At 47.5% G+C, this 13932-nt stretch overlaps 1 protein-coding gene across 17 annotated transcripts in view; it reads right to left on the bottom strand.

The window, feature by feature from the left end:
* The window catches only part of LOC146184297 (homeotic protein female sterile-like), a 134074-nt gene that overhangs the window by 49099 nt on the left and 71043 nt on the right, over positions 1-13932 (bottom strand). For all 17 annotated transcript variants that reach the window (XM_084609348.1, XM_084609352.1, XM_084609353.1 and 14 more), the window contains 5 exons: positions 12901-13002; positions 12694-12822; positions 8181-8378; positions 7485-8004; positions 2266-2577 (listed from right to left, as the gene is read on the bottom strand). In XM_084609348.1, the coding sequence (XP_084465474.1) occupies positions 2266-2577; positions 7485-8004; positions 8181-8378; positions 12694-12822; positions 12901-13002 (1261 nt within the window). The remainder of the gene's footprint in view (positions 1-2265; positions 2578-7484; positions 8005-8180; positions 8379-12693; positions 12823-12900; positions 13003-13932) is intronic.

Here is a 13932-nt window from a genome sequence, read left to right as displayed (position 1 = left end):
GACATGGGCAGCCAAGGGATGCCTTGGCATACAGGGTGGTTGCACGGCCATTGGCTGCTGCCGGTATTCAATAGTGAGAGCCTTCCAAACACACACGGTCCCCACCAGCAAGTGGCCCGGTCCATCCTGTAGTTCACGATGTGGACTCCATCTTAGAACACGAGTCCTGTGCCAGCTAGTTCCTGTTGATACCCACGTCACCGGTTATCAGTACTCTGAACTGCTGACTTCTAATTAAGGCAGCACAGATTCCTTCACCCGATCGTTTTGCTCCTCCCCTGCATATAGAGCCATGAGAATAGGGCCCCCCTCGTGATTAGTGTGTAGGATGATGTGCCGACCAGCCACTGTTTAATTAGGACTATCACCCGTATTCACAAACGTGCCAACTGGACACTTCACTTGCGCTCCATGGAGCGCAGAAAATCACCGCTCTTCTGCCCCAGGATCAATTAGGGTCAACGAACAGCCCTCAGCATTTGTTCCGATAAGGCCCCCAGAAATCTCCACTTGAAACAGCTCAAGTGGCATATGGGGACATGACTAAACCCAATTTGGCCCAAAGCTGTAAAGTCTTCTGAACACCATTCACAAGCAACCTTGATGTTCACAGCCTAGTGAAAGATTTTTCACGGGCTGCATGAACAAGGTAGCCATAAAAACTTTCCAGAAATGCTTGGAAATTCGGACACAGTCATTGCCGGTGATGTATAGTTCATTTAGAGCATGACGCAGGTGTAGAGAAATGCTCCGATATCTAGAGACTTAGTTGCATTTATTCCGGTTTAGTGTGAAACTTCCGTTACTCTCGCCCTTTGCCCTCGAGAGATGAAAACATGCATGCTGCTTCATAGCACGCTGCAACGCATGCACCTGAAACAAAGAATTCGGACTCTGCAGAAGCTCGAGGTTACCAAGCTGGGAGCCATAGCTGTAAACGTGCTTGAAAAACCATGCCTTTCACCAACTGCGAATGTCCCTCCATAGAAAAAGTGAACCCACGTGCTCCCTCGACAGTACATACCTGGAGGAGACAGGCAAGCCACTGAGGCGTGCAGCCCAGATGTTTACACAGCTCAATCACACCCCCGTTGCTCCCCAGCTTCTTGTATACAAAATTCCATTCCCGGCAACTGCTCTGCTGTCAGCAGAAGCCACCGCTCACAGTGAGCTCATTGTTGGCGGTGAAATCCGCACCTCAACCTGATAGTTGGTGGGCTCTGAAACGTCGCTCAGACATGTGGGGACTGCAACATGCACCCGAACCAATGAATTCCGACTCCATAGAAGTTTGGTATCGTCAAGCAAGCTGGAAGCAGTCACTGCAAACATGCTTTAAGAGCCATGCTTTTCGCCAACCGCGAATGTTCCTCCATAGGATAAGTGAACCAATGCAGTCTCTCAACAGCACTACATGTACGTACCCTGAGGCAACAGGCAAGCCATTGATGCGTGCAGCACAAATGTTGACACAGCTCTATTGCGCCCCTCCATTGCTCCCCAGTTTCAATGTACAAGACATGCCATTCCCTCCAAGTGTAGCAGCGCTGTCTGCAGAAGACATTGTGCAGAGCGAGCTCGCTGTTAGCAGCCAAATGTGCATCTAACTTGGCAGTTGGTAGGCTCCGAGACATTGCTCAGATATCCGGTGAAGGTGAAGACTTGAAATGTGCCCATACCACAGAAGCATATTGCGATGATCAACTACAGCACTGGAGCCTGCGATTACCACAGTAATCCATGCTCGACGTCAGTGGCACTGACGTGGAGGCTAGCCACGGCCGCAACCGTGAAATGAGGATGTGCCAGAAGCTTGGGGTCGGACAGATTCAGGTTGTCACTGAGCCGGCGCTTAGCAGAATGATTGTGCGTGCCCATTGCATCCATTTTCATGAAAAGTTTGGCATGGCAGTAGGACTAAGTTCACATATAAGCGAACAATGTGAAGTCTTATGTTTACGAGTGGAGTGGTTAGGAAGACTTGAGTTTGTTTCTGAAAACATGCTGGCCTCGAGGGCCGATTGGACAGTAGAGGTTTGAGTGAAGGCCTACTTGTGACAATGCCAGTATCAGTATTTTATGGATTGCGCATCAGGACTGTAGTGTGACAGGACTGCTGTGTTTCCAGTAGCTTTTTTTTTATGTGTAGTGTGCTGTGTTTTTGTAGTTGTGTCTAGTTGACGATGTCTTGAGTTTCAACTTCAGCTTCGAAAAAGCTTGAACTTCCGCAAAACACCGAGCGCATTGCAACAGCCGAGCACTCACCCTTTTTGACCGGCTTCTTGGGAGTGGTGCCCAGCTGGCCGCTGACGTCCTGCAACCGCTTTTCCAGCTCCTGCTTCTTCTCACGCACCTGCTCCTCCTTGGACTTGCCAGTCGCCGTAGCGGCCAACTTGCTTTTGGACGAGTAGGGCTTGCGCGGTTTCTTACGCAGGCACGATGCCACATACGACTCCAGTTCCCGCAGCGTCGATGGTTTGAGCGTCTCAAAGTCGATCTCAATTTCATCTGGGTTTGAGTCCCGTAGCGACGGCTCCCGTGACTGGATTATGTGCACCACTCGGCCAAGCTTGTCACCTGCACAATACCCAAGAAAGGCAACACAAAACAGTGAAACACTAGTTTTAATCTGTGACAGTACGCCGCAAAAGGTTAAAAAAAAAAAAAAAGCATTTTTAAATGGCCTGTCTCGAATGCAGGGTCACAAGCTTTAAGGGGAGATGAGGGTCCTGAACATTTTTTCAATTTATCAACATATACTGTTGAAACATGTAATGCAGGCATAGCATGAAGCTTCTAATACAGTCGTTTACTGGTTATGGAAAAATTAAACTGCTTTGTGGCACCGTTCCCTGTACTGTATACTGTACTTACTCGATTCAAAGCGCCCCAATTTATCACGTTCGCAATAGCTAAACATCGGGGTGTTGCTTACTTTCAAAAAATCCAATATATAGTCAAGTCACGATATCACGAATTCTGCGGGACCGCAAAAACTCCTTTATTTTGAAATGTCGTAATGAAAATTCTGGCTTATACGCGATGCGCAAAACGCCGACAATGCCGCCTGTCGTCAAAGCCGCAAAGCGTAGGCAAGCTCGGTCGGGCGCTTTTCATGTCAGCGTCTATGCACGCGTGTCGTGGTTTCATCTTTGGTCACAGATTAACGGATATAATGCCGCTGTCAACATTTAGCAATGTCCGGGAAGAATTTCTGCGCAGTTGGTTTTTCGAACATATAAAACCTTGCCAGGAACATGTTTGTATAATTTTCTATACTTCAAGAGAACGACGGCGGCCGTGAATCGCGGCGTTCGACGCAGAAAGCAGGCAAACCCATCGAATGACATTTGTTCAGGTTACTGTCATTTTTTTCGACGCGCTGCTACACGACAAAAGCTAATATCATTTCCAAATTATGGTAACTGCGATTGATATGCAAATGTTGGTGTGCCTTCAATATGTTGCGAAGATGACTGCGCTGTAAACGAAAGCAGCCTTTCAATTGACATTCATGTCTTGCATCCCTTGTAAACAACCTGTTGATTAGGACTACCAATTAAGAAGTTAGCGGCAGTGTCGGCGGCGTTTGTTAAAAGGGCACGAAAGGTGCGCACGTCTGCGCTCGACTGCGAAACGCGCACGAGTTTCAGCAACATACACTTTGCGTACTAAAGCAAGTGTCAAGTGCAACACGTCAGACAGTACAGTATCTACTGTACTGTCTGACGTAGCTTTTATAAAACCTTCGAGTATCGCCCTACGCCGAAGCAGAGCCCCGTTGACTCCCGTACGTTTCCGCCAGATCGTTCGCTCGGTGTATTAAGGCCCATTGAAAAATGCCCGAGCTTGACCTCATCAAGAAAGCATACGGCCAATTCGTAACGCTTACCACATCGAATACCACGAGCTTACCGCAATGACGCTGCCCGCGAACGCGGCCGACGACGGCGCTCTGGTCGTGTGCTGGGTCCTAGTCGTCGCTAGGCCTTAATGCCTAAACGGTTTCGCATCAAAGCTGTAGCTGGAAGCGCTTTGGAAATAATAAGTTTCATATTCATAAACCTGCCTTAGAATGAGCTCAATTGTCTCACAAATTGTCTTACAGTAAACGGAAGGTGTAACTTCGGTGACGTCTTAGCAGCGGAGCTAGAGAACAAAACTGGATGAGCTGCATCACACCGGCGGCAGCTGCTAATGTGAGCAGAAATTTGCTTTTATTGCTGGTATCACTTCTTCCAAAATCTAGTTACATAACAGCGATCCTCAGTCAAAATATTTATTTTTTTTTATTCCTTCGTCAAATTAAGCGCGTATTATGTAAGATCAACAGAGCATGGTTTTCTGAAGGTGGCGAAAGAAATCCGTCGTGTCGGCGACTCTGCGCTGACAGACAGGGCAGCAGGAGCGACCGTAGCCACCGCGCTGTGCGGTGGCTACGGGCTGACTGGCAGTTATGGGTGCGTTCTTTTTCTCAATGCTATGTGGCATATTTCATATAGATGACTAATTGCAAAATTTAGGAGCACAGTAGTATTTATTGCAGGGGACACTTTTGTAGTTTATTTTGGGTGTATCTTCTCGCAGAGTCTCTGGTGAGAAGATACCTCATTCCTCGTTGATCGCATTCGGATGAACAGACTCATTCGATACGTCGTTTTCATCGAATGTCATTATATGTTCTCGTGTAGCAGCAAACAAATATCATTTTGAATGAATGTCATTCGATGAAAATGGCATTGAATTTGCCGTACGGCAGGGCTTAGTGATAACTATGCTTTCAATGTTTTCTGCTTGTCATTGCATCTTCTGTGAACACTTCTTGTTTAAACGTGCAGTCGCCTCCACTAGCTGGGAAGATACAACATGCATGACTAATTGCAAAATTATAGGAGCACAGTAGTATTTATTGCAGGGGACACTTTTGTAGTTTATTTTGGGTGTATCTTCTCGCAGAGTCTCTGGTGAGAAGATACCTCATTCCTCGTTGATCGCATTCGGATGAACAGACTCATTCGGTACCTAACGTCGTTTTCATCGAATGTCATTATATGTTCTCGTGTAGCAGCAAACAAATATCATTTTGAATGAATGTCATTCGATGAAAATGGCATTGAATTTGCCGTACGGCAGGGCTGAGTGATAACTATGCTTTCAATGTTTTCTGCTTGTCATTGCACCTTCTGTGAACACTTCTTGTTTAAACGTGCAGTCGCCTCCACTAGCTGGGAAGATACAACATGCATTAGTGAAACGCTTGGCCAGATGATCTTAAGCGTGCAGTGACATCACACAGTACACGGTTGCATTTTGAGTTTCGCCTCCACCTAAACGCGGGCGGCGCAGTCGACTTCGGTCCCGATAACTCGATCCTTCTCAGTAGCTTGAGCCACTGTGGCGGGTTATTGAACAGGTCCAATATGCGTTTTGAAACTTGCCATGCAATTACTTTGAAGACCAGAGCCAGTGTTCCTGTTGTCTGGCAAGATTACGAAAGCATAACATGTCGCTGCACTCGCTATTCAGACTAAGGGCGCCAGAACTGGTTATAAAGCGCGCTGTAATTCTGCAGTTGGGCGCGAGGGTAATATGAATGAAATGAATGAAGACGATACTACAATAATAAAATAGGATATAATATGCTCTTGGCTAACCTGTGATGCAGCTTTTCAGAATTCTACTGATATCTCACTCCCCCATGAAATTATCTACCCGCTGTGCTGTACAGGCAATGAAAAAGCAAAAGCATCAAAACTCAACTCTTTCTACAGGGGCCCAATATGCGCTATTTTTGTGATGCTCAGAATGCTGGTTTGCAGGCTCGCTGGCTTTTCCTGCGGTCGCACCGGTACGAAACCGCTCGCAGTTTCGACGATGCTGCCTAGTTAACTGTAGCGATATATTGCATGTAAAGGAAGCAAATGTGCATCGTTAAGCAACGATAGAACATTGGTTCATAGGTCAAGGAATGAACGAATTAGCGTGGCACTGTAATGAAAGCAACTCAGGCTATGAGAGACGCCGTAGTGGAGGACTCCGGAAATTTCGACCACCTGGGGTTCTTTAACGTGCGCTGACATCGCACAGCACACGGACGCCTTGCTTTTCACTTCCATCGAAAAGCTGCCGCCGAGGCCGGGATTCGATCCCGCGTCCTTGGGAACAGTAGCCGAGCGTCGTAACCACTGCGCCACCCCGGCGGGGTACTGCGGAAGTGCCCGCGAGACACGCACCACAGCCACGCTTGCCGCATGGGGCCCGCTTCTGGTTTCGATGGCCGCCGCTATGCGGCTTTCAGTGGCGCCCCTATAGGCGCTGCGCATGGCGTATAAGCCAGTGGTTAAACCTAGGTATATGAGAAAATGACGTACCTTGGCAGTAGGCAGTGTGTAGACAAGCAACTGAAAGCTACGAAAATGTTGCACTAACTGATTTATTTGAAGAAATCAGTTATTTCTTTCTGCCTCATGCAGCACACACGACCACGCATTACATTACACATTACACCACTACAGCACATACATCTTCCACTATGCGCAACACCTCATCGGGTATGTGACTGCATCGATCGATGAAAGTATGGACTTTGTCCATGCAGGGAAAAAAACCATCAGCAGAGATCAATGTGACCTCATCTTCAGTAGTCCCTGAAGTTTGAAAATCTTTCCTTTCAAAATGGTCAAGGCAGCTGATGGGGCAATGCCAGCCGTCTGCACAGGCAGATTTGCTTTTTCCCTGCGTCAATTTCTTGCAGCGAAAGTTGCTTTTCTATTTTCTTGGCACCTTAAATGGCTACAATCATAGTCGGATCTCGCACAAATTTCACAATAATAAACAGCAACCTTGTGGTGGCGCTAGCAGCTGGCACTAGATATGCTGATGAAAACTACAGCCCACGGACCATACAGCCGAAAATGGCGGTTTTTGTTTTACGAGAGTTGCAAGCTGCGACGCCTGTTAATTTTAGCCGAATTCGCAATACTGACGTTTCTAGAATATAAAGGAAAAAAATAAAATATGCATGTTATCTGAAATATTTTTACACTGAAAACATAAAAAATCTATTGGGGATTTTTAAAAAATTTTTTAAAAAGTTGAAACATTCGTTAATGTGGGGTTGGTAGAAACAATATTCGAGTGAGCAAGTAAAGCAAGCATGCATCTGCAGAAAATGTACAGCTTGCTGTGAAGAAGCACCAAATGGTGATCCAAGTGACTGTGCCCCTGGGGCATATAGCAATTTCTAATTGTGGAAGAGATGTGCATATTTTTCACTTTTCTCGATTAAGAATTACTTCTTTTTTCTGCCATTTTTTTTTTATATTTGAATTTCTAATGCAATATTCCAAGCTGAGGATATTTATGTCCGCAGGAGTGTGCTTACAATGGCAGCTTTTTATATGCCCCAGCAATAGGTGAAACAAGAATCCTGCATTCAAACCATAACAACACTACTTGCAGTTCAATCAACGCAGGTGACTCACCGGGCAGTTTGTTGATATCGAGGCTCAGCTGGCGCTTCTCATCATATGACATGGGCTTGGCATTGTCCTCATCCTCACTGTCGAAGGCCGGCAGGCTCTTGCTCTTTTTGGACGACTTGCTGTTCGACCGTTGCCGTTTCTGCTGGCCCCCGCCAGATTTGGTGCCTCCCGTGGCTGCACTTGTAGCCGCTGCAATGCCCACGGCTGCACCCCCCGCTGCTGCTGCCGCTGCTGCTGCAGCCGCCGCCGCTGCCTTGGCCCCTTTGGCTCCCTTGGAGGCCTTGGGAGCCTTGGCCGAAATAGCTGGTGTCACGGCAGGCGTGACACCCGCCTCCGATACCGGTGGCGCCACTGCCGTGGGTGGCTCGGCCTCCACTTTTATTTCCTTGGGCTCGGCCACCTCGCCAGCTGCTGCTAGGCCGCCCTTGTCTCCACGCTTGGTCTTTTTCTTCTTCTTTTTCTTGTCCTTCTTGCGACTCTCGGCCGCCAGTAGGCTGATCTGCTCGGTCACCTTGCGAAGCTGCACGAAACATAACACCCACTGCACTCCTAGACACACACTGCACTGCACAGGGTGCGCTGCTGCACAGTCAGAGCCAAGCATCGATCACATCTGGCAAGAACCAGGTCACATGACACGCAAAAGATTTTCCATCATGTGACAGCACATGCTTAGCCTTTTATGCCACAGCTTACCTGCTCCTGAAGCTGCTGCAACTTGCGCTCGCGCTCCTCGTCACTGTCCTCAGAGTCACTCGAAGAGGAACTGGCACTGGAGGAAGAGTGCGAGCTGGAGCTGCTCTCAGAGTCCACCCGGTCTGCTTGCGACACGGGCTGCGGCTCACTGGGTGGCGGCTCATCTGGCATCTTGGCATATCGCATCTCAAACACATCCTGCAATCAATGCATGGCATATGTCACAAGTGCACCAATAGGCAGATGTTGCAAAGCTGGATAACAACTGTGAACGTCACAAATCTACTTCTGACCGTTAAAACCCTTCTAATCCAAGTGGACTTGCTTCTGCCAGTCACGTGCCCATATTTCACGAACTCCAAAGACACGTGAGGCCACCCTACTTGCCTCTGCACACAAGACCACCTTTTTTTTTGGCTTGTTTTTTAAGGGGGGACGCGGGCTTTGAAAGTCGAAAAATCGCGAAAAAGTGGGCTTTTCAAAAAGTACATATCTCGGCTGTATATGTTATAAACTACCTTTCCTATAATTATAAACGCCTAATTCATCGTGGAACTGCTTTAAATTAAATATACAACTGGGCGCGGCAGCCCCAGAGTCGCGAGCGAACGGCAAAAGTACCCAAACTTCGCGCGCGCGCCATTTTCTGCCGCTGAACCGAGCGCCGCCATCTTGGTCTTGTTTTGTTTGTGAATGCTTGCCCTTTTCCATATTGCCTTCGCCGGCGGCGTCCGCGGCGTAGCAGAAGCGTGGCTCGCTTGTGATTGGGGGCCTCACAGGGATTGTTGAGCTTCCCGCGTCTCGAATTCAGGCTGTGATTGGACAAAGCGCGCGCTCCGTGAGAACGCGGGGGATCGCGCGACTGCTATTGGCTGCTGCGCGCGCTGACGCGGTAGCCCCTCCCCGGCGCGTCGTCTGCTCCGGCTTGCTACTGAACTGGCGTTCTTTGTACGCTCGCTGAATCGCTCCACGTTTCACCATTTTGAGATCGCCGTAATCATCGCTCGTTACTAATTCTGGTGGCGTGTTTTGAACGGTTATGTGCACTTGTGGATTATTGCACGGACGGCCACGATGCACGCTAAGAAGTTCAAAAGACTACATACGTCGCCGTTCTGTGAATGCCGTCCGAATCGCGAAGTTAGCGAAAAGCGTTGTCAACGGGCGCAGAGACGCTTCTATTAGTGCTGCTTCTGCTCCATCACTACTAGACCGACTGCGCTGCCACTTCCAACTGCGTATCTTTCGCGTCAACGTAAGGAGCCGGCGTTTGAAGCGTGCCTGCTGTACCGACCTTATCAACCTCGGCGATCTCGGCCTCCCGTATCGTATCGCGTCTGTCATCGCAAGCGATAACGCGTCGTCCGCTGTTCGCATGAAAATGCACTTTCCGAGGGAATCGGGGAGATGGAGGCACAACGTGCTGCAGTGAAAATCAAACTTTAGACTTGAAAATGCTGTTTTAAACTTCAAGGGCCATTTTCTCAGAACATATTTTTTTCATGGTATGGTTGCTTATTCCCGCAATATTTCTGGAACCGCTAATCGGATTCCCACCTGGTTTTTTTTATTGTGTGCGTGAATAAATTTCCGAGGGCAAGACAAGCTCATTTTTTCAAATTATTGAGTCTGGAATTTATAATAAACAATCAAAATTAGGCTAATGCAAGTCCAATTAGTGGCACTAACTTCAATGCACTGCTAAAAGTTTTTGGCAGGGAAATTAAAAAAAAGGGCTCTGTCTTGCCCTGTGGTACCTGTTCAGGAACCTTCATAATGAATTTCATAGTGCCAACACATTTTGCAAGTTCACCAGGCATGGAACAAGGAACCCATGTGAACCATTCTGATATACTTCTCTAATTTGATTACCAATGTGCGCAGCTCCATGAAACTTTGCAGTTATTCAAATGGCTGTGCCATGAGTCTACCCTGAAAATTTCATTCAATTATCTCAAGAAACAACAAAGTTGGTATTCAAAGGTAGCCTCCCCCCTTAAGCTAGCACCTCATTGAACTTTGCATATCTTTGAAGACAACACTTCCGTGTTGGACTCCGCCGGGGTAGCACAGTCGTTAGGGCGCTCGCATGCTGTGCTCACTCATGCAGCATCGAATCCCGGCCTCGGCAGCCGCTTTTCGTTGGAGGCAAAAACTAGGCGCCCACGTGCTGTGCGATGCCAGTGCAAGCTAAAGAACCACAGGAAGTAGAAATTTCCCCTACGAATATAGTAGGCTAGGTAGGCAATTTTGACATACAGTCGAACCCGGTTATATCGAACCCGGATATATCGAATTTTGGTTATATCGAACTCACAAAATATCCCCTTGAAAATCCCATGTAAAAGTATAAGAAAGCCGCGTCATATATCAAACTCAATTTCACCGGTCGTTCGATATATCGAACTTTGCGCCACGCACTGGAAAGTGTGCCTTCCCCAAGACGATCGCATCACTCTTGGCCGTTTGCCGCGTGACGTCTTCAAGCCACGCTCGGAAGGAATGAGAAGGGACAGTTCGGCGACGGCTGGTCTGGGCAGCGCCGCGCCCATTGCCCAAAGGCGCGCGCATCTGCAGTTGTCATTTCCCGCACGCCAGCACATGACGTTTGCAAGCCATGTGCGTGGGTGTGCCCATTCTTTTGCCGAGCTATCTCTCTCCTTCAGCACGCGCAACGGATGCGCCAAGCCAGCTGCCCATTTTCAGACAGACATTGGACGCTTTCTCCAGCGTGTGTTGCGAACCCTCTACGTGCGGCGGCGCGGCGGCTGACGTGGCTACGGCGCCTGCGGATGTTAAGAAGCGGCAGCTCTCTCTTTTTTTTGCGAAAGTCATCCTTTCTTATCGTTGTGCTGTACGCGTGGCGTAGCGTAAGATATGAGATAATGCGCGCCCTGACGTTATCTCCGCGCAGCATCTTGGCCTGCTGCCAATGAGCTGTGGATGAGACGACCGAAACGGACTGACGCGCCATCGACATGCAAGCGAAAGAGCTCGCAATTTCTGCCGCCGCGGCGACACAGAAACCTTGTTTTGAGCTGCCGCGGTGCTCGAGCGGCGAGAGGGACGCAGTTCCAACAAGTTTGAAAATTTTCGCTCTGTCGCTGCCCCTCGTCGCTGAGATCGCTCAGTCGCTTGCATGTGAGCGAGCTGGCCTTAACACATTTTTTTTTTTTTTCTCAAATTCTCGGGTGCAAAAGTGGAGGGTGGGTTCATTATGCGAGTGGGTTGATAACGCGACAAATACGGTATCGTTTTTTTGCCTCGTAAGTGCCGTCACAAGCCGATTTCTGTATATCGAATTATCGATATATCGAACTATTTTGCGATCCCCTTCGAGTTCGATATATCCGGGTTTGACTGTATAGGAAACATTAACCAGCACTGGCGCAGGAGCGTGCATCGCCCCATTTGATGCCTGTCGCAGGATGGATGCAAAACGCAGTGGAAATAAATGCTTTTTGCGACCTTTTTCTCATTCACATTATAATCCGATGACAACTTGCTATTACATGCAAGTTTTTATGGTACTATTGTCTGAACAAGCTTTTATTCATCCTATCTGGTACAGTGTTTTCCCTGCTTTCTTTTTCTCTTGCAGCATGGTCCTGATGACCAGCTCAAAACTTTTGCTGACTTCGACATGTACAGCTGCACAAATATAACTTTGCAACCGGCAGGCAAGCAATGGGCCCTGTCGCCCATCATCAATGCAACGAGCCACCTGCAGCTTGTACCATTTCAGCAACATGACTCCTGCCCTCACTCATTTTGAGGTTATGCGAAAATTTGGCCTCACTGTCACCTGACCATTACTCTAACTTGAATGACAGGAACCCGGAAAAAACGTGGTGTGTGACATAATTGCTTTAGGGCGAAATCTGCCTGCTTGTTTTCCTTTGTTGCTCTGTTATTACAAGACTGCCCAAACAATGCTTATCACATTTCTCGTATTCAGCATACTACATGAAAGCAACACTAAATGCTGCGAACGGAAGCCTGAGAGTACAGACTTTTTGCATGAAATAGACAGCAGACACTGGACTTCTGGAATGGGCCATCCATCCTCCAATGGCTTCACTCATGCTTGCCTCGGAAGGCAGGAATGCAGCCTCCAGCCATTTAGCAGACATCAGAGGTTTCATTTTTGAGCCAGACTCTAAAACTCATTTTCAGGTCATACAACAAGCAGTTTCTAAACTCTGATAGCCGAAAATTGTAAATAATTGAAGGATTTATAATTAATCCAGACAATCTATTGCAGTTTTTGCCGTAGATATTGAAATGACCATGTCCTTGTGAAGGGTACCATGCCAGACTGGTCACATGACGAAGCCATACAGGTAACTGGATAGGCAAAGAGTGCTAAGTTACACTTTCTCTTTTTGCGTTTCCATCTTGATTTTTTAAGTCTCGCACCAGTCTCTGTACAATGAAAAACCAACCAGCACCCTTTCTTGCCAGGTCCCTTCTCAACACCCGCCCCTGCTTGTTTCCAGAATCGGAGCAGTACCTGGAGCTTCCGAGCCATCGCCACCACTTCGTGGTCCGGGGGATTGTACTTGTAGCAGTTGGTGAATATTAACCGCACATCCCCAGCAAACTCTTCGGGGCTCTTGTACTCCCGGTTGTCCATCTTTTGCTGCACAGAAGAGAAGTCGGGACACAATGTTCACAGTATCCCCGGACACACACACACAACCAAGCGCACACAACGCACCTTGACTGTTCCCAGATCCATGGGGTGCTTGATGATCTCATGATAGTCATGCAACCCCAGCAGCTCCGCATCCACTGGCTTGTAGAAGGGCCACGCATAGCCCTGTGCAGCAGGGGAATACAGGTCACGAGAGATCACCGAAAGAACACAATAGCCACATCACAACACTTTCTCAAGCCATAACTACATTACAATACTGTCACCCCTCCCTCGGCAGTTTAGAGTAGTGGCACCTAAGAGAAACTGGAATTTTAAAAAATTATGGTTCCAGGCTCCACAAGATGGCACGTTATCCCATACTGGGAAGACACATTTCGACTGCTCTTTCACTGCCCCTTTCAATGTGCTCTATTCATTTTTTGTAACTTTTTTTTTTTTGTAGAAGTACTTCACTCCCTTCATTATCCTTACGACTTATACAAAGTTGTATCAGCAATATTTGAAATTTGAGATCGCAATAGTGATAAAAATTAAAAAAGAGATAGATAAATAGATATTTGACAAAGGTCTGTATGGTTTGGAAAAGAATTGAAGTTAGGAAAGTATGCCAACCAAAATAAAAAACTGAAAGGCATGACTTTCCAGAACCTAGCCTGTTTAACAGCTGGCCTCAATAGGCAACAGCGCACCGACAGCACACAACACCCTGCAGATGCTACACCAGAAATATAGTTGAACCCCATAATGACGAAAACTGCAGGTATGTTTCAGCGGAATGAAGCATTTTGGAAGCCTCAGCCAAGTTCAAAGTTTGGTCTGGTTTATCTGGTTTAACGCCCCTATAGTACTCAACCTCAAAGCACTCAATGCATCATACTCCAATGACATGTGCTCCACATATTTAACATTTCGGGCACTCGCTGCCAACAAGCACTGCCATTTGGTTACAAGTTGACACTGATGATGATGACGTTCATTACATCAGAAAAAAAAAAAAAAAAAGTTCCTACAAATATGTGCAAAGGTGTCATGAACTTTGTCATGACAACTTGTCTGTAATGAAACTGAGTGGCGCACTGCTGGCGAATATTA

Source organism: Amblyomma maculatum, chromosome 7, assembly GCF_055883805.1.
Source record: "Amblyomma maculatum isolate TAMU_Amacu chromosome 7, ASM5588380v1, whole genome shotgun sequence".
NCBI lineage: Eukaryota > Metazoa > Arthropoda > Arachnida > Ixodida > Ixodidae > Amblyomma > Amblyomma maculatum.
Note: the sequence above shows the minus strand (reverse complement) of the source record. Positions and strands in the feature narration are given on the sequence as shown.